At 33.9% G+C, this 21667-nt stretch overlaps 2 protein-coding genes and 1 long non-coding RNA gene across 34 annotated transcripts in view; 2 read left to right on the plus strand and 1 right to left on the minus strand.

The window, feature by feature from the left end:
- znf692 (zinc finger protein 692) overlaps window positions 1-21667 on the plus strand; it is a 36428-nt gene that overhangs the window by 2779 nt on the left and 11982 nt on the right. For 4 of the 24 annotated variants that reach the window (XM_073909685.1, XM_073909683.1, XM_073909684.1 and 1 more), the window contains exons 3-13: window positions 1996-2190; window positions 2538-2569; window positions 4319-4765; window positions 10074-10143; window positions 10247-10303; window positions 10373-10483; window positions 10562-10612; window positions 11319-11397; window positions 11533-11647; window positions 16875-16974; window positions 17130-18795. In XM_073909685.1, the coding sequence (XP_073765786.1) occupies window positions 2024-2190; window positions 2538-2569; window positions 4319-4765; window positions 10074-10143; window positions 10247-10303; window positions 10373-10483; window positions 10562-10612; window positions 11319-11397; window positions 11533-11647; window positions 16875-16974; window positions 17130-17412 (1512 nt within the window). In that variant the 5' untranslated portion in view covers window positions 1996-2023 and the 3' untranslated portion in view covers window positions 17413-18795. Of the gene's footprint in view, window positions 1-1995; window positions 2191-2537; window positions 2570-4318; window positions 4766-10073; window positions 10144-10246; window positions 10304-10372; window positions 10484-10561; window positions 10613-11318; window positions 11398-11532; window positions 11648-16874; window positions 16975-17129; window positions 18796-20598; window positions 20709-21667 lie in introns of those variants that run through there. The other 20 variants (XR_012383772.1, XR_012383771.1, XR_012383773.1 and 17 more) reach the window with 11 other exon arrangements.
- LOC137496339 (uncharacterized) lies at window positions 5732-8668 on the minus strand. Of its 7 annotated transcripts, none has more exons than XR_012384243.1 (8): window positions 8590-8668; window positions 8406-8473; window positions 8276-8315; window positions 7969-7996; window positions 7051-7107; window positions 6607-6742; window positions 6397-6500; window positions 5732-5819 (listed from the first exon to the last, which is right to left on the minus strand). It is a non-coding gene; the product is annotated as an uncharacterized lncRNA (long non-coding RNA). The 7 variants fall into 7 exon arrangements; XR_012384241.1 differs by having other exon boundaries at window positions 6607-6745; XR_012384246.1 differs by lacking the exon at window positions 8406-8473 and having other exon boundaries at window positions 6607-6723.
- Window positions 19979-21667, plus strand: part of fcho1 (FCH and mu domain containing endocytic adaptor 1) — a 72920-nt gene continuing 71231 nt past the window's right edge. For 2 of the 3 annotated variants that reach the window (XR_012383555.1, XM_021478402.3), the window contains exon 1: window positions 20231-20331. The gene's annotated coding sequence lies outside the window, so the exon portion shown is untranslated. Of the gene's footprint in view, window positions 20332-21667 lie in introns of all 3 variants that reach the window. The other variant, NM_001423857.1, reaches the window with a different exon arrangement.

Here is a 21667-nt window from a genome sequence, read left to right on the forward strand (position 1 = left end):
GCGAATCGTCAAAGTTTGCGAGGCCGCCACGGACACGCCCATCGACGAAAACTCTAAAGCTTCGCAATTTAACATTGCCAAGGCCTTTAGATGACAAAACCCAATTTTGGTGTCGATCGGATAAAATCCCTAGGAGGAGTTCGTTAAAATACAACGCCTGGAAATGGCAAAAATGCCACTTTTTCGCCGCAGGAAGTCAAAAATATCCAACTTCCTGTTGGGTTTGAGATATGGCTCCAAGAGACTTTTTCGTATGTTTTGGCATGTTTGAGGTGTGTGCCATTTTTCGTGCATGTGTGTGATTCGTGGATCGGGGGCTCGTCCGTTTAATTTTTCTAGGTGGCGCTGTCGAGTCATTTTGCCACGCCCACTTCCGAAACCCCTAAAACCCAGCCATTTACACCGCGTTTGGTGTGTGTGCAAATTTTCGTGAGTTTTCGGGCATGTTTAGACCCTCAAAAGTGCCCCGATTGGGGGCGGAATAATAATAATAATAATAATAATAATAATAATAATAATAATAAAAAACGGAGCAATTCCAATAGGGCCTACGCACCGTTTCGGTGCTCGGTCCCTAAATATCTAAGTAGACATGGAAGTACATGGAAGAGCCATAATTTGATTTAATATAATTTATTTATAGTGATTAAATTCATGCACCGTTTACACATGTCGATATGTTTAGTTTTGTACATTTGTTGATTTCACCCCTACTTCTTTGTTTGTAATGTTTTAAGTTATATTACAAAATGTGAGAGAAATAAAGACCAGAGCAACACAGTTTTTTGACTGGAGTTTATTGTTTTGCTGCTTGAAAATTCAGTAAACATCTTTAAATGGAAAGAAACCCGAGTTAATTTATTGCTCAACTGATTTTGAAATTCTGATAAGTACACTTTTTTTTATTTATTTTTTTATTAGTACAATTCTGATAGTATCTTTTAAGACAGGCCTATTGTGGGCGCTAAGGTTGTTACTGTAAGTGGTTTAGATGGTTTTATAAAACCCATCTGTTTATTTTCTTTTTAATAGTGTTTAATAGAAGAATTAATACAGGAAAAAAAACTACATTACCCACAGGCCCGTGCAGAGACCGTCCAAAGGGCATGTGCAGGATACATTTTTTGAAGAGCCGGGGGAGTGGGGGGTGGTTGTTGTTGTTGTTGTTGTTGTTGTTGTTGTTGTTGTTGTTGTTGTTGTTGTTGTTGTTGTTGAGCGCGCGTACTCAAGAGCGGTGTTGTCGCGTGCCTACTGAAGGGCGGGACGGAGGGTGTGTTGTGTCGCGGGGGCACTTTATATCCAAGACTAAAAAGGGCATGTGCACTGCACAGGTTAAGTCCTATGTGTGCACGTGCCTGATTATCCATGACACTAAATGAAACTGTATTTTTCACTCATTTTTTTTTTTAATTTTGTCATTCACATGAAGTTCTATTATTTTTCCTCGTTAAAGCCATTAAATAATGTAATGTAATATAATGTGTATTTATATAGAGCATTTATTGTATATGGCCATACACCAAAATCGCTTCACAATCATGAAGGGGTCTCTCCACACCACCACCAGTGTGCAGTATCCACTTGCAGCCAGTGATAGTAAATGACGACATAATTCCTCTTTAAATTCACGTTTGTTTTACAGCAATGCAAATACAAATCTCTCGTAGACTTCAGATGTCTTATCATTGTGTTTCAGTGTGGTCCGAGTGGTTCCAAACCTTTGAGTTTCTTTCTTCTATTGCAAAAAAGCTGAAAAGCTGTAACCATTAGTTTCCATAGTAGGAAAAACTAATACTATGGATGTCAATGGTTATAGGTTTCCAACATTATTTAAAATATGTTGTTTTTTGTATCTCTGTAACTCCATAAAGGTCTGAAACAAGTAAAAACTGAGTAAACGATGATTGAACTTCTCTTTAAATTCACATTTTTGTCCTACAGCAATGCAAAAAACAAACCTCTCATTGACTTGTAATGTCTGTCATTGTGTTTCAGTGTGGTCTGAGTGGCACCGCTCAGCGTGATGTCATCCACTAAAGAAACTGTGCTGCGTCAGCGCCGCCGGGAGCTGGACGCCCGCAGGAGTAAGTCTCGCGTGCGTCTGGGCTCGTGTCTGCAGAGCTGGGCTCAACTCAAAGATAAACTGGGCTTCTCTCTTCACTCGGAGCTTGCTCAGCATCTGCTGGAGAGGTACAGTACAGTCGAGAGATACAGTTACCCTTAGACCTGCTGCATGACAGTTCGCTGGATGCGCTACTCTACATTTCCAGCTGAATTACATTTGCAGTTGTTGATTCTGGCTATGAAGATCAGACTTGTTCTGATCCAGTTCCAGATCATACAGAGAAGAGTCAGGAATTATGAGTGAGCTTAACAGAAAGTGTAGGCAGAAAAAACAAAGACGGACTTGCGGTTTATGGAGTTCAAAACACATTTAGATTTGGTCAACGGCCAAGGTCTTCTGGTGGTGTGTGTGTGAAGCATTATAGATTATATGTGGTCTAACTGTATGACATTTTCTGCTTTCTGTTTTACAGCTATGTTTCAAGAGTTTGTATGAAGTGTTCAGGTAAACCACAGACTCCCAACTTAAAGGAATCCTTCACCCATAAAATTACCCTTCTGACATAATTTATAGTTCTAAATGCTTTAGCAATTCAATATAAAGTTTTTCTAAACCTGCATGACTTGGTCTTAACCATAATTTTAAGCAACGCATTCACTGAAATGTAATTTAACTTAGTATTTTAGTCTTGGTTTACATTACAAATATTTAAAAAAATATTTGAAAAAAATATAGCATGCCAAAGTTTACAATAATCTGTAATACACTCCCATGATGTACTACAAATTACATAAACAAGTCTCCCTGTGGTGAATACATTTTGTTGGTCCCTTTTTATATTTAATAGTAAAAAAAAAAAAAAAAAGATGTCTGATAATATTTTTTCTTCTGGAGATAGTCTTATTTGTTTTATTTCGGCTGGAATAAAAGCAGTTCTTATTTTTTTAAAATCATTTTAGGGACAATATTATTAGCCCCATGAGCTATTTTTTTCCGATAGTCTACAGAAAAAACCATCATTATACAATTATTAATATATATATGTATGTGTATATATACAGTATACAGCGTGGGTTTCCTCTGGGTGCTCCGGTTTCCCCCATAATTCAAAGACATGTGCTATAGGTGAATTGAATAAACTAAATGGTTCGTAGTGCGTGTGCGTGCGTGCGTGCGTGTGTGTGAGTGTTTCCTAGTACTGGGTTGCAGCTGTAAGGGCATCCACTGCGTAAAACATATGCTGGAATAGTTGGTGGTTAATTTCACCGTGGCAGCCTCTGAAATAGAGACTAAGCTAAAGGAAAATGAATGAATGAATGAATTTATCATTTTCCCAGGTCTGGGTTTTGTCTGGAAGGGCATCCACTGAGTAAAACATATGGCAGAATAGTTGGTGGTTCATTCCACTGTGGCAACCCCTGAGAAATAAGGCACTAAGCCGACGAAAAATTAATGAATTGTATCATGGAAGGTTCTTTATGGAATTGTAGTTCTGTCCCTCAGTAAAGCCATTGAGTTCTCATTCAGTCTTGTATCATTGAATTTTTGCCCAATGTTTGTATGCTTCATTGCTTCAAATCTAATTTTTTAATTTTGGGATTCACATCATAGCTGCTAGCTTTGGTTTATTTCTCACAACACTGGAATAAGTCTTTTATGAAATGAAAAATGTAATAGTACACTGCTTAATAATGAGAATACATTAATCCACTCCATTTGTTTTAGAAAGTAAGACAAAAATTCAGAGTAAAAGACCGGGTCGAATCAAGAAGTAGAACTATAAAGATACTATAGCATCCACACCAGCTGTGTGCACTTTAAATGCTTTAAATTCATTTATTCATTCTACTTCAGATTAGTCCGTTTATTCATCCATATTCATCCAGCATGTGTTTTATGCAGTGGATGCCCTTCCAGCTGCAATCCTGTAGTGGAAAACACCCAAACACACTCATTCACACACATGCACTATTGACAATTTAGCTTATTCAATTCACCTATAGCACATGTCTTTGGACTGTGGGGGAAACCGGAGCACCTGAAGGAAACCCATGCAAACATGGGTGAAAACATACAAATTCCACACACAAATGCCAACTGGCCCAGCCGGGACTCGAACCAGCGACCTTCTTGCTGTGAAGCAATAGTACTACCCACTGAGCCACCGTGTCACCTGCTTTAAATCTTTGTGCACTTTTTTTTATTATTGTTTTTATCATTGATAATCTGTGGCATTAAATCAATTGAACTTAGGTGATGGGAAAGAAGAGACTGTATCAACTACAAAGGAGTCTTTGCAGGAACTCATCTTGATGGTCCACAACCATGGACAGACGTGTCCCCTTCCTCCTGTCCTGCAGTGTAGGCCTGTTCAAAAAACAAAACTATCAACACGCAGTCAGAGTGGAAGAATAGAGGCTGCTACTGAGCCCAAGAAATTAGCAGAAGCGGATGAGTGTTTTAAATATACATGTGAAGATGGACATCATTTTATGTGGTGTCCTTTTAACCTGGAGAAGGTACTGATTTCTAAAAATGAAGGAGATAAAATTACATCCGAACAAGGCAAGAGACAGATGAAGGAACCAGTCACAGATACAGAAAGACAAGAAATGATGACTAGATTAAAAACCAGACAGCAACAGAGAGAAGATGCTGGCACTAACACAAATAAAATGCTTGGACAAAATAAAAATGCAGGTGAATGCTTTTTCTTTAATAAATAATAATTAATAATAATAATATTTTTTTTTTCAAGGACTAACTATACACTGTAAAAAATTTGACCTTAAATTCACAGTAAATTACTGGCTAATAATTGCATTACTTTCACAGTAAATTACTGTATGTAAATTCACAGTAAATTATTGTGAGGTAGTTCACAGTAATTTACTGTGGTTTTGTCACATTAAATTATTGTGAAATTACAACCATATATTGTAACTTTACAGTAGATAATAAAGTCCGTTACTGTGATTTCACAGTATTATCTTGTAGAATTAACTATATTTTACTGTGAATTTGCAATATGATTACTGTGATTTAGCAGTAGGTTGCAGTTTAAATACCTGATTTAACTGTAAAGTTACAGTTATATCCCGGATTACTGTAATTTAACAGTTTGGTGCTGTAAAATTTCAAAGCAATTTTAGGTCACACAAAAATGAAAATTCTATCTTGATTTACTCACCCTCAGGTTGTTCCAGCTCTGTTAAAAATGATTTTTTTGTTAAACACAGGAATAAAAATATCAAATATTCCCCTTTGTGTCTAAACAACCTGAAAATGCGTAAATGATGACAGAATCTTCTTTTTTGGGTGATCTGAGAAGACTCTAAAATCAAAATAAAAACAAACACACATACATTTTACAGATTTATTTAACAGCTTAATGACATCTGTGTAAGCATTTCAGAAAACTTTCAAAAGGTGAAGGTGAAGCCTCAAAAAATCTTAAGAACATAATAACAAAAAAATCTGACATCATATGTAGCATACATATAAAAAGCAGTGCTTCAGAGTGCGCTCTCTCTCTTTCTCATATATATATATATATATATATATATATATATATATATATATATATATATATATATATATATATATATATATATATATATATATATATATATATATATATATATATATCATGAATCATTTTCCTGATAATTTTACACACTTGCTGGTTGATGTGTCTTCCCTGCTTCTTTGACTTCGTCTGTCTTCCATCTCCAAACTGGTGCCCAAAAAGCACCTATAAGCAAAAGGGCAGACAAACAGTTAGCTTCACACAACACTACTGGGACAATACTGCTGCACTACAGAGCAAAATTACTATTAGCTCAGTTTGAACATTCTGACAATACTGTAGCTCAGTCAAACTGCAATCATTTAAACAAAAACATCTGAAAAACATTTCCATCACAAACACACATTCAAGAACAGTCTAACAACAAATAGTGGTTTTAATGACCTAGACAGAGCATTTTAAAACAGTTGATTTGATTTACACTTTCTGTTTACAGACTATAATCTAATGCTGGGTTCACACTTATTGCAAATTGAACACGTACATCATAGCACTTGTTCTTGAATACTAGCAGGATGTTTCTTGCATTAAGCTAATTTTTCATGATTTGAATATTAGAAAAATTTTGCAAAAAACTTGATTAAAGTGATACAGCACTTGTGTTGTATTCATTTCAATTAAGTTTTTTTGTAAATATTCCAAATATTTTTCAACGTTTTTTGAGTTTCACTTAATTTGTGCTTCCCAGTAAAAAATTCCCACTATTTATGCATTTGCAATGACTTGTATGTAATCCAGTCACCTGAATAGGTAACTTCACATATGGTATAAGAGCCCCATCCTTTTAAAGACAGCTTTCCCTCTGGTCTCCAGCACAGACAAACAAATTGAGTCTGCAACACACCCCTTTATTACAAGGGGACAAGGGGAGTCATGACTTGTGCTCCTATACATTCCTTGTTTAACCCCCCGAAAACAAGCCCTCAGTTACAATATTTATTGTAGACATTACCTTAAATTCCAGAGTGCAAAAGACATCTTCAGCATACTTCAGTTTCAGACCAGATCCAAAGTCAGTCGTTAGATCCAGGTGAGGTCCAATGACCACTCGACCCTCCAAGGAATAAGACTGTTTGTTTGATGTTGCACTGCTGGGGAAAGAAAGACTAAATTAGAGATGTTTGTGAATAATTACATTTGTTTGTAGAAACAAAGTTGACATTCCATGCTCTGCCTATTAAAAACCAAGCAAACAAACAGACATGCCCAGTAAAATTGCTAATAAAAATAAAAACTATAGTTTAAAAAAATCTTTGTCTAATATTTACTACGACTGGAAGTACTGGTGGAACTTCTGGAAGAAGAAAAAGAGTTTGTACAAGAAACTGCTCACAACAAATTTGTGAAAAACCTGACATTTAAAAATCTAATAAAAACGAGGAAGGTTCAACATTACCTTTAATAATCAAGAGAGGGGTGATTGGCATCAGTGTTTCAACATCAGTGGCTGTGGCTGCAAAAAAATATGAATATAATAAGAGTAGAATAAGACTCAACCTAACACGCGCACACACACACACACACACACACACACACACACACTCTCTCTCTCTCTCTTTCTCTCTCTCTCTCTCTCTCACTCTATATATATATATATATATATATATATATATATATATATATATATATATAAGCAATTCCGTGCAAATGTCAACCTTGCCATGAAAAAAAAATAAGTTTTTACCAAAATACGGAAACCATTTCTGGGTTTTTTGTGTAAGCAAGTATTTTACAGTACTTTAAAAATACTCAAAAATGCATCTGTCAATGTTTTCAAACTATTCTATTTGATTTACCAAAGTCACACAAATGGTAATTTCACATGCGTCACATCCACAACAGAGAGATGTCACATCCATAACGACACTTTTTCCTCAGAAATGTGAAAATATTAAATTAAATTAAACCAATCAGTTTTGTTTTGTAGAGAGCCGACTCTAATCCTTTTGATTAGCATTATTTCTTTTGGGTTGTGCAGTTTAATTCACATAATTTCTACAAAGTGTGTTGTATACTGTAAACTCAGACTTTTTTTGTCACATCCATAACACATGCTTATTTTCCTCATTTAAAGTACAAAACACATTTACAGATTGATATTTTTCTGCTCCCATAACTCTGTGGGTAGTTGCTCTAGAAAATATAATCAAATTTTTCAATATAATGTTAACATATACTTTCTCTGTCAATTTATGTGTTGAATTTTTACTGCAAATGTCACATCCATAACGCTGGAATTGCTCATATATATATATAGGTTTAGATTGTGATAATGAATTTAGGTTATATTTGTGTGATCAGAATTTACACTCACCTCACACTTCAGCTATTATCAGGTACACCTGAACACCAAAGAATAAAATCTACAGTTAGTGACAATATACAATTAGTTCTCATTTGTAAATGTTAGCAATGCATTAACACCAGTGAGAAATATACAATATGTACTAAAATAATACAACTGAATTGTATTAGAAGCCTCATTTAATAAAACAGTTAAGACTTGTTTCATAATGAGTTTAGTTATTTAACTAACTTAACGTTAACGTAACAGTGAACAAAATTAACGTACATGATGGTCACTAACCGTAACGTTAACTTAAGTGAAAGCCAGAGCTTACCTTAACGTCACAGTCATTTCACCTTTACTTCAGTCTTGTACTGAAACAGAAAATGCAGTTAACAAGAAGTTAATTAAAGAAAATTCCCTTTCTTTTTTCAGGAACTAACGTTAACGTTATGCTATGTTACCTCAGAAAACACTACAATCACCATCTGGCGTCGTTAATTTCTTGTTTAAAAAAAGGCGCGCTTAAACCCTGTATGTGCGAGTACAACCAAAGTACTCGGTAAATTCCAGTTAAATGACATGCACTATACAGAAATACACATACAACAATCATTTAACGGACAAAAGTCACATTTTAACACTTACCGAGGATGAATTCGTTAGGTGAAGAGACGAGTCAGGCGTTGTCTGTGGTGATGGCGCTTGTTTGCGGTCGAGTCGAGTCAGTTCTGTTCAATGAATCGGCTCCTTTAAGTGAACAGTAAAGAGTCGAATTCGCCTGAAACCGATTCCATTTTGCATAATATTGTTAGACGCAGACATATAATTCATTAATATTTCATCATATTGCTTGGTTCGTGTACTGCTTGTACACAAATTGCATGTTGATGACTATGAGCTTATGAACACGTCTGATAAAATATCTGAATCTGATTCAATGTCACACGAGTCTTGAACCGAAGCAGTGCAAAAGTGATATATTCATTGAAATATAAAGTTAATTTTTTTCTTCGCCATTCAAAATATTACATATCTCTGACTTTAACAATCAGAATAAAGTTCGTTTGAAGTGTATTGAGAATTATTATTTTTTCCTCCCAGGATTCGTTTCGCACCAAGCTGCATCAAGCTGTAATGGTGGATGAGAAGGCACATAATATTATAAATATTGCTTGTAATATGTAATGAAATAAAGTTTTAACACTTTTTCATGCGAGAATGTAGTTCTTCAAAACCAAAATCTGTGGATTGTTAGTAAAGATTGTGTGTAATTTTAAGTGTGTTTTGCCGGTAGCGGAGATCTATGACCTCCAGGCGGTAACGGCGCTCATTACTCATGTATCCGCCGAGAGGCGCCTGTCTTCAGGCTAGACATTGGGACAATTACCCGTCTTCGATGGCTCTATATGCGTCAGAAAATGAAGTTTTAACCGTTTTTCATGCTAGAATGTAGTTGTTTAAAACTCTAATCTGTGGTTTATATATATATATATATATATATATATATATATATATATATATATATATATATATATATATATATATATATATATATATATATAATTCTGAGATTAGTGACCTCCAGGCAATGACAGGTGCCCAATACTCATGAAACCGTCTAAAGCAGACATTTACCCTGACATTGAAATAATTTTTGGCTGTTTAACAGTCTTTGGTTTCATTAATTAATTACTTTTTATTCCAGTTTATTATGTTTTGGCTAAGCACACAGATATGTTCATTAAATATTAGTTCATATTCTATGTTAACTGTAAAAAAAATTAAATAATGGTGCAGTACAACCAAAAAGATGTTGGTAACCAAATCGTTTTGGGGGCTATAACATTCTGTTATTATCTGTTAAAAGTAATTTGTATTAATTTCTACGTTGAATTAAAAAAAGGTTTGAATTTCTATAACTAACGTGCAAAATATATAGTCTTTTTCACAGTAATTTGCTGTAATCATGCTACCTGCCGTAATTTCACAATAAAATTATGAATACAACATATTACTGTGAATTTTTCAGTTAAATACTGTGAAGGGATACTAATGTAATTTACTGTGAAAAATTACAGTAACTTGTTGTGAAAACCTGGAAATTTTTTACAGTGTAACCTTGTTTGCAGATGTTACAGAGACTCTTGAAGCACAGGACAAAAATGATCTGGCATCTGATTTTTCTTATTCAGAGCATGGGTACATATTGGGTTTGGTTGTTCTGCTGTGTTTTACTGGAAAAAATATTCTTTGATTTCTATTTATATCTTTAATCATGTTTTTTTTTTTTTCTGATTGCCAGATCTCCAGCAGACAGTGATGAGATGACTGTAGATGTTCCTGTCAGCCATACTGATAGGTATTCACTTTATTCATATACAATGATACATGAAAAGACTGAAAAATACAGCTAAATACTTTTCTCTAGCTATGAAGAATTTGCAGTGCTGAATTTAACCAACAGAGGGACCCAAAGTAGTGCAGATCATACTGAGAAACTTAGCGTCAGCAAAAAGGCGGGAATACTTCAAAGTAACAGGTGATACTTTTCTAACAGAAGATGTGCTTCATATTTTCAAATGATTTGGTTGTAGTTAAGAGTTCTTTTTCTCCTCAGTTCACAGTCGTTGAAAAAGGATATGTCTCAGATTGGGGGCAAGAGGAAAAGGTTTGTTTTTTTGTTGTTGTTTTTAAGCAGACATTACATTTTAAATAATAGTTTACATTTCTATACGTTTTATTTTATTTCTATGTATAGTTATAGTTATACAGATGGTCCATTTTGTGTTGCTGTCTCCATCAAATAAAACTGAAATATTATTTAATAAAGTGTATATTTTATTATTTTAAAACTTGTCAAAATATGGGTGAAATAATTATTTTAAAAAGTAATAAAATGCATGTTAGACGTTTTTATAATCTTTACAATTATAAAAAAAAGATTAATGATTAAATTATTAAATAAACACAATTAGGTCAGTTTCTGCTACATTTAGTTAAAATATGTCTCTGAATGAATGTTTCTAGTTTACTATCCATTACTATCTTTAATACCATAAGAAAATATAAATGTTTAAAATAAATAGAGCCTTAGTAAGTATAATATTTTTCTAAATATTCCTGAAAACATTTTGGTTAAACATCTGTTTACATCAGTTTAGTGTTTTCTGTGAATCATGATGATTTTTTAATAACAAACAGGATACAGTGTATCGTATAGAAAATAAATATTGAATCTGTTTTACATTTGCTTGAAAACAGGTGATTGTCCTGCATTTATGAAAAATACTTAGTATTATTTATTGTGAATGCCTTATGATGTCCTACTGTATTATATGTTTAGATAATATCACAAAAACTCAATGTGTTCACAGAAAATCAACATCCAAATTAATTTTATCTTGTGAGTTTGATGGCTGCGATAAGATTTTCTCCAGTCGACAATATTTAAATGTAAGTTCCATGTCAATATTACCAGCGCATCACACATTCGTTAGTCTTTACCAGACTAACACAACTTTTCATATATTCCGACTGTTAAATAAGAAAACAAAAAAGCATCAGCACTGGATCTTTTCTTCTCCTCAGCATCATATCAAATATCAGCATCTGCATCAGAAGACCTTCACCTGCTCGCATCCCTCCTGCAGAAAGTCCTTTAACTTTAAGAAGCATCTGAAGGAGCATGAAAAGTTGCACAGTAGTGAGTGTTCAGTCCATTTTACAGATTTTATGTGACAGATTTGTCAGCTACATATTCATGATACAAATCTTTTTCAGAGCATTCTTTGTAACTCTACAGATAATATATGTGTAAATCCAGGTAGATGAGCAGTTTCTGAAATACTCCACCAATCATGTTAAAAAGTGATTTAAATAATATTTCATCTCCATTCTGATGCTCAGTTTAAACTTCAGCGGATCACCTTAACTACGTCTGTATGCTTAATAATATTGAGTTGCTCTCATGTGATTGCTGATTAGATATTCGCATTAGGAAGCAGTTAAACAGGTATATTTAATAAAATGTTAAAGTGTGTCTATGTTTTAGCTTGTGAGTTGAAGATCTGTTTTGACAGCAACTGTTAATTGCAAATAATAAGCCTAGAGAAACAAATTAGTTACAGGTTAGTCAACGTTTCAAATGGAGAAGACAACACTTTCCAAAAACCAGGTGTTTAATTATATTCTAATGTATTTTCATGCAAATTAATTTGGTTCAAAGTAGCCTAGTTAGGTAGATGAATAAAAAAGTAGGTTTCTGTAGATATTATGCATGTATATGCAATGTACTTACTGTAGTATTTTATAAGTGCATATGTTATGAGATGTGTTATAAGTGTCTTTTATGAAATTATTTAAATGTTAGCATTTCAAAAAAAGCATTACAAAACACAAAAGGAAATCCAGTCCAGATAATTATACTTATCAATATTTCCATCCAAAGATGCAAATTAAAATTTAAGCACATAACTGGAAAATCACATATAAGACATGCAAATAAAGCAGTGTTTCCATCCAATAAGAGAACAAAATTGTCACTTCCACATTAACTGCTGTCAAATACCAACAGTAAAGACGGAATTTGCTGCGGTAAGAGAAGCTGCATCAATCTTTTCTTTATTTAATAAATGACTTGCAGTGTTGGGGAGTAACTAGTTACATGTAACACCGTTACGTAATTTAATTACAAAATAAAAGTAACAGTAATTAGTTACAGTTACTAAGAAAAATATGTAATTAAATTACAGTTACTTTTGAAAATGTTAAAAATTACAAATGGGGTTACATCTAATATTTTTCTTTAAATCTCTGTGATATGTTGAATAATATTAATCTATTGCTTTGCCTGTTTTTGATATGCACGATGGCTTCTGCTAAGGCCATTTAATCAAGCGCTGATTCTTTTGATTTGCGGCGAAACCACGGGCGTAAATCCCGGGGGGAACATGTTCATTGTCCTCCTCACCAAATAAAATATATAAATATATATATATATATATATATATATATATATATAAATATATATATATATATATATATATATATATATATATATATATAAACGCACTCTCTATTTTGAAAAATATGTGTGTGTATACCTAAAATAATTGTCTAAGTAGAAAAAAAAACGCATTTATTATTTAAAATGCATTTAGAAAGAGTTCACCCCCGCTTCCTCATAGTGGTTTGATCCACCTACTCCTTAAGTACACGCAGCCTGTCACAGTCAAAGACAGACAGACGCAGAAGTTAGGTGTGTGGCTACAGGTCAATGTAGAATTTGAGTAAGTATGGTGCATTAATCACTAAAAAAAAATCGATTCTCTTCAAAGTTAATGCAGAATCATTTATAAATTAGTTGCGGCAAAAATGCAGATTACAGATGTCCATGAATCTGCTGTATTAGCGGTTAAAATTACTCATGTAGTTAACGTATGCTTGTTTAGCTTGTTACGTTAGTGGCGCACTGCAAAATAATACGCCAAAGTGCATTGTTTCATTTGTGATGGCTTGGCATAATGTTAACTTTACATTAACGGCCACAATTAGCATATTGTTTATCTGTGGATTTGCTAAATGAGCACTGTGTGCTACGTCCAAACTAGCCCCACTTTATTTTTTGTATAATCAATTTCAGTTCTGTTCTTAGGTGACTAAATTAATTTAAAATATAAAATGTCCTTGTTTTTATTGTTTTGATGATTTTTATGATAGTTTTTCATTCTTTGTGTAAAGCACTTTGAATTAGCATTGTATATAAAATGTGCTACAGAATAAACTTGCATTGCAGTGTCGTGGACTAGATAAAATGATTGAGGTAAAGTTGGTTTTATATTCGCACATTCATTCAGTGACAGCTCCATACATTGTTTACCATGGTACTTTGAATATTTGAACTGAAATCTCATGCAAGTTTGACTTCAAAACAACATTAATAATAATAATAATAATGCATTTTATTTGTATAGCACTTTTCCTACATACATGGAACTCAAGGCACTTCACAAACAACAAACAGGCATTGTAAAATAAACCAAATACAAAATAATGTATATTAGACAATTAAAGCAAAATATATACTCAGATAAAAGCATACATGTACACACATATATGCATACATCTACACAATCACACACAATATTCTTTACATACATGCACACACACCGTACATGCATATGTACATAAACCTATACGATATAGATTAATTGCATAAACTTCACAAACTTATAGTCATACGCAATTTTAAAAAGGTGCTTCTTAAGCTTTTTAAAAATAAATTCTGGGGGATTCTTTTACTAAATTTGGGAGAAAATTCCAAGATTTTGCAGCATAGTGACTAAAAGAACAGATCGCATCAGATTTACAGAGTGAAGTTCTAAAAGTCGAGTGCTAGAAGAGCGTAGCAAACGGTTTGGATTATATTTTGATAAGCAGTCAGAAAAGTATGAAAGGTGTCATGTTGTGTAGTGCCTTATAAACTAATAAAAGAATCCTAAAATTTATTCTATTAATGCTGCTGTGATATGTTCTTGTGTCTTCAATTTCAATAAAACTCTGGCTGCTGTATTTTGTATCAGTTGCAACATCTTTATAGAACCTTTAGGTAAACCATTATAATATTAACACTAACTGTAAACAATGCTGTACTTTGATGGTTGTTGGCTGCTAATATAATTTTACTATTTAGAATTTCCAATGAATACTCTTCTGAGGTTATTATGAGAGACTGAATGTGCAAATATAAAACCAACTTTACTCAATGATAAAATGACAGAGAAAAGGAAAATGGACATAAGATCATTTTTCAGTGCAGCAAAACTCCCAAGTACAAAAAGTTCACATATTAGGCAATTTGGCTTTCAGAATGAGTGCTTATGAAAATACTAATGTCACATTATCAATCACAGGCAGAGGAGAAAGAACTGATTGAGAAACAGGCAGAGCAGGGTCAGTCAGATGTACAGTGTCAGGTAAGGGTGTTGTGCTTTATTGAAGGAATAATAACAATTCTTTTAGGGGTGAACAATTTTTAAAAATGTTTTCTGAGTTGTGGCTGTTTAGCAGATGAACCTCACAGGCTCGCCAATTTACAATATGATCTCTCAATTTAACAAGTGTAATGTAAACCAGTTAGTTATTATGAGTATGGAAAACGTCTTTTCCTGCATTTATTCGGCTTCAGGAGTCAGTCTGTTGACTGTAAACAACACAACAAACAATGCAATAAATAGTTTTCAAGAAAATTTTGCTTTGTCAATGAACCTGAGAAAAACTTTAAAAATAACCATAATGATGTAGTCTCCATGCTGTAATATGAACAATAAAACCATTTTTAACTGCGGAGACATAAGTACAATTCAGCTGTATTATTTGTGTCTCCTTCAAAAAATCTTTAAAAAATTGCTCATAAGAAATGTTATATTTATTGTCCCCCCTACTGTTAAATCAAATTAATGGACATGTCTAATCCTCCTTGCCATTAAAAAAGCATGAGGAAGCATCTGCAGGTATGTAAGCTAGCGTTTCTTTGTTTTATAAAAGCAAATGTTTTTGTCGTTATCGTGAGTGTACAGAAATAAAAACAGACCCTTTAATTTCTAATGATATATTATGATTTATAAAGTTATCGATTTGTGAATTTCAGGGCACCAGCAGACTCCTCTGGCCAAAGTGATGTTATCACATTACCAGTGTAGCTAGCTTAACTACATTTCTCAGTAGCGAGACGGTAGCTTCGCTAAAAAATCAAATAGCTTTTCACAGTAGCGAAGCTATTTTATTAGTGAAGTAGCGCAGTAGTGTCCACACAAGCTACATTTACAGATCGTGGATCAATATTGTTTAAAATGTGTAACACCTGGTTTTATTGGATTTTTTTTGTTTTTGCTGTTATATACTATAATTTACTCCTGTTTGGTACAGCATATTATTTACAGTAAATAATTAAAATGAACAGTTCTGCCTCATATGTTTCATTGGCAGTTTTATTGATCACTAAGATGTGATTGATTTGGATTTAAGTGACTTCTATTTAAAAATGAAAATTTCAAAAATTAGATGTATTTTTTTTATTGCAAATGCCCCATAATTCACCTGCACAACTAACTAACATTGTGATTTTGTAACAACAGTAAACATGTTTTTGTGATAAGGTCTGGTTTTGTGGTGGCTCTACTTTAAATTTAAATAAATTAAATTAATTTTATTTAAGTGTTGAAAGCTTTTGAGATTCTAACAGTAAACAGAGCTACTGTAAGCTCACTCCTGCTCTGTATAAATGATTGAAAATTATTTAGTTGAAAATGTTTGTTAGAAAATTAAAAGTAATCAAAAAGTAATCAAATGTAATTAGTTACTTTACTTTTATAAAGTAATTGAAAATTACAGTAACTTATTACATTTTAAATAGGGTAATTTGTAATCTGTAATCTATTACATTTCCAAAGTAACCTTCCCAACACTGATGACTTGTGCCTCAGAAGGCAGTATGTTGACACGCAATGAACACGTGATGGCATTTGAAGGCCTGAGATGTGGAGCACAGACACTTTTGACAATTCTAGAGGAAATCAATAATATTAAAATACCATATAAATATAATAAAAATTTCCATCGTAGTTTATGCGCATCTTTACTTATTGAGTAAAAAGTTGGTCCTACTCAGTTATGTGCATACGTTTTTCATGTGCATTTTCAAAATTTATGCGCATCTTTGCATTTCCATCAACTGTTTTTAATGCGCATATCCAAAATGCACATATAAATAGGTGGATGGAAACAAAGCTACTGTCCACATTGACTATCAGGACAGTTTTGTCAGGACTACTTTTTGTACAGTAAGTACAGTAATAGAGATGAGTTGATGTTTTTTTTCCTGCTGTTCCTGTTAATACGTTTTTCTCCCTGTGCTTCTTTATGTCTGTGAGATCAGCGAGACTATATCTGTGAGTTCTGTGCTCGGGCGTTTCGAACCAGCAGTAACCTGATCATCCACCGCAGGATACACACCGGAGAGAAGCCGCTGCAGTATGAGTTTCACCACATATTCATTAGGCCTTTTGTTTATGCCAAAGGATTGTGTAACTCCCAACTCATTTTTTAACAAACTTTCAATCAATATTGAACACAACTAGATTGCTCAAGGGTCTTTTATGACAGCTTTTTCTATCTTTCCTTTTGAGGTGTGAAGTGTGTGGCTTCACCTGTCGACAGAAAGCCTCTCTGAATTGGCACATGCGGAAACACAATGCTGAGAGCACCTACCAGTTCCCTTGTGAGATCTGCGGCCGTCGCTTTGAAAAGAGAGACAATGTTACGGCTCACCGTAGCAAGAGTCACCCAGACTATAATACAGGCACTCTGGAAAGATCTCTTCCCCTTCCTCCCTCTGACCCACTCCTGCATCCCTCGAGGCACCGCGGATCTTCCCCTTCTGTTTCCAAGAATCAACCCACTGCAGAATAAGAGTTGTGACAACAGTTTGAACACTCTTGACCTCAAGCAATCTCTAATGTGGGATTGGTTGGTAAACAAAATCTCCATGCGGTGCCTTAATAATGTTGTTAGTTCTTATTTTGTTTTTGTTTTTTAGATTTTTTTCAGAGACCGTGAATAGACCATCAGTATACACAGGTCAGTATTTGACAAATTGAGTACGCTTACATGGACACCAATAATCTGATCTGAATACTATTAAGACAATACTCTGATTGATAGTCTACCATGTAAACAGCGAGTTTTGATTAATTTAATAAAATTAAGACATATGCTGATTTTAGCCGCATTATTGAAGTGCAGTACAGACATGTAAACTATGTCAAACTATTTTCATCATGTAGTTTTATCGCATTTTGTGACAGGATAGTCTATACACACACACGACTGTTTGACACTATTCTCTGCACCTACCAAGTCAGTGAAGGACCACAGACATCTGCATCGTGAAATGCGGAGATTCTTTTTTCATTCGCCTTGAGGTATCAAATTCCATTAAAAACACTTATCCAGCAGTTCATACTCACATCCAATATCTCGTTTGTCCCAAAGAGCATGCATGAAATGTTCCTAAATGAAAGTGAAAGCTAAAAATGTAATGAATTAAAGATGAAACACCTGAAATTATGTGAAACTCCTGAGGAAATGTGGATAGCGTGCTGACGCAATGACGTTAATTGAATTATGGGCTATAACATGTTAAACGGATTTATGAAAGGAACATTCACAAAGCAACTCATGTAAACGCCTTAATCATATTATTGTCTTATTCGGATTAAGGCAAACCATTTGATTACTGATGTCCATGTAAATTTAGTCATTGAATGTTTGTCTTGAAATCCTTTTTGTTAATGTTATTGGGTGTCTAAATCAGCTTGGTAAGTCGTGATGTATCGTGATGTTTTTATTTAAAACGTTTCCAGGTCCAAGCAACTACTCATTTGAATTAAGAAAATTTTAGTTTGTTCACTTGCTGCATCACAAATACCAAAATTTGTAACAATTTATAAAAAAATATATCACTTTCTGGCCATCAGAAATTAGGCATAGATACATATATACAAACACACACACACACATATATTATGTGTGATCCTGATTTTTGGAGATATTACATCACTTTGTAAACGTATCACCATTTGATAAGTCCCCATACAGTTTGATATAGCGCTTGGACCCAGATCGCATGATGTCACACTTAACAAGCTGATACTACTAAAGGTGTCTTAAAGTGAATGTTAAGTAAATTTGATCTGATTTTTTTGCCTTATACACATTATTAGTTAGCATTTGTAAAATAACATTTTGTCAGATATGAATGTCTAAATATAAATAAATATGCCATAAATGTTATCTAAACTTTTTATTTATGATGTTATGCTTGAAACCGCTTATTGATCATTTTTAAAATAACTTTGAGCATTCTAATATTACCAAGTGTATTTACCCTTTAACTGCCAATTTTTGGCAAAAATGTTGACTAAACGTTCCCTTCATAATTTATGCATTTAACTATTTGTTACAAGTATAGGGCATATAAATAAGGCTCAAGGTGACTTAAGCAGGTCGCACACCAGAAGCGCCGCGACACGGACATGACAGTTTAAAGTATCACACACCAGACGCGCACATTCGAATGATATTTAACATGAAACTAATCAGATGGCGCTCTGTGGCGCGGCTAAAAAATGAACTGCGTCCTGAGCCGTCGCCGGGCGCCGCTGACAGCCGCCGACTTGCGGCGCCGGTGTGTGTATCCTGATAGAAACCTATGTTTAGAATTCTAAAATACATGGCGCTGAGCGGCGCTTCTGGTGTGCGACCTGCTTTACTGTAAATTTTCAATATATTGTTTATCATTATACAGTGCTTAGCAAATAATAGTACACCCCCCTCATGAAGCTATCTTTTAAATGAATATTTATAATAGGATGCTATACAATATTATATTTGCGCATATCCATTAGATTAGTCAGTACTGAAGCCAAATCTGGAGCTTATCCAACAAGATAACTTGTGATAACGGTCTAAAAACTAGTACACACAAATGTATATGTTATAAAAAAAATATTAAATACAAATTAAAGAAGCAAAAAAAGAAAAAATGTAAAAGAAAATGTTTTTTTTTTGTTTTTTTTTTTTTACAAAACTTTGCCTGAATTTAATTGTATTATCTTTTCATTTCTAAATATGTTTAGTTTCTAATTTATTTAATTTTAATAAATATATCTGTTTAATAAATGTGTTTCGTTTAAATGCACCAAAATACATTGACTATATTCACTGATAAATGAATACAAATATTAATTTTCTAAATATGGTGTACTCAGTCTCAATTATGCTGAGCACTGTATGTCTAAATATTAGATTAAACATTTTGGCTCTTCCTGGTTTTTGTTTCCCTGGAAAAATGCATAAAGTGCAGTTGTAGGTAAATATGTGTTGTTATACACTTTGCCAATTTTGAATTTGTCCAGAACACCGAACATTTAGGAAAACAATATATTTACATACATCACAATAATTGAACTCAAGGATTCCCGCCTGTTTAAACCTCCCCTTGATTGACAACCCCTTTATCCAATGACTCTTCCCCAAGCCATGTGGGTGTTTCCTCCTGAAATCCAACCGTTATTCTATTGGCCAGGAGAAGCAGCATTGAAAACCCAGTTGCCATGCCTACATATCTTCTCTCCGGTGACGTTTGAGTGAAGGGAAAAGTGAACCAATAGGACTACAAAGAGGCGGGGCTTTACGTATACTGTCAACTATTCGTCCAAAGCTTGTTACTCTCCGTAAAACACATTGAACGCTGCGCGGTCGGAAAAACTACTGGCGTTAACCGGCGCTGAAAATGAGCCACGCTGTTTTTACTGAAACTACAATCAGGTAACATACTTTTCCACGTTACTCACAGAATGAAGTCGTTGGTTATGTTTGTGAAGCGTTTTCCCCGGTAATGCTACATAATAGGCGTCCAGCAGTAGGTTGGTTGACTGCATGTGTCACTGACAGTGAGGCTTTCCCCAGCGGAGCATCTCTGTTTCAGCGTGTCAGCACTGTGGAGCAAAAGCTTGCACATTTTGCAGAAAGGTCAGTTTCAGTTTAGCATGTGTGGTGCTGTTCCCCATCAGTGCGTATGTTTCCTCTGTCTAGAACAAAGACTTCAGACTGTGCATGGTGGGAGGAAGTTGCTGTGACAGATCACAATAGTGGTGGACGAAGCTGGAGATGTTTTGTGCCTCATGTAAAAATTAAAAATTGACTATATTCATGTGCTTGATTTCTTTCCTTATAATGCAAATGCTTTTTATTTTGCGTTTTGCATTTAAGAACTGTACATGTACAGTAGCCTAGTATGTCATGCCAGCTCAGTAATGTCTAACTAAAGTGATTTCTTGGTAACACTTTAGTTTATGTAACATTTCTCACTAGCCTATTATTAAGATATTTGCTGTTTATTATTATTTATAATGTACATATTCTGCAGGATCTTACTTTACCTTTTCCTACACAATACCTGAACACCACTACTACCTTAATATCTCACTGCACTGTAAAAGCCAAAAAGTTAAGGTAATTTAAACTGTTTGAGGAAACCGATTGCAACAAACCGTTTAACTTAAAAAAACTAATCTTAATGAGTTCTGCGAACTTAATCCATTTAAGTAAATTAAGCAATTTTGGCAAAGAAACCCCAATAAATGAAGTGAACTCAAAACTGAGTACTGTAAAACCCAATAAGTTAAGGCAACCCAAACCGTTTGAGGAAACAATTTGCTGCAAACCATTTGGGTAAAAAAAAAAAAAAAAAAAAACTAATTTATATGAGTACTGTGAACTTCATTTAAGTCAAATTAATGAGGTATTTAATGAACTCATTACCTTCAACACGGAGTTCAAAACTCTTTTCAAATGAGTAGAATTTACTTTCAGTAAATTTTGAGTTAACTAAACTCCTTTCATTTGATTAAGTTTACTGTTGGGTTCTACAGTGCGTTAACAAGCAGCAAATCAGGAGTTTATTGTGGTCAAAGTCACAGTTATGGTTTATTAATAATGAGAATTGTGCCCTAAAAGTTGTGTAGTAGTAGCGTTATCAGCTTTTCTATTAGTAAATCTTGGAGTACTTATAGATGAATGTAAGAGCTCTAGTAAACAAACAAACAAACAAACACATTTTTGCTTTTGAATTTATTTGCTGTTTGAATTGTTACTAGGACCT

This window comes from Danio rerio, chromosome 8 (genome assembly GCF_049306965.1).
Source record: "Danio rerio strain Tuebingen ecotype United States chromosome 8, GRCz12tu, whole genome shotgun sequence".
In the NCBI taxonomy this organism is placed as follows: Eukaryota; Metazoa; Chordata; class Actinopteri; order Cypriniformes; family Danionidae; genus Danio; species Danio rerio.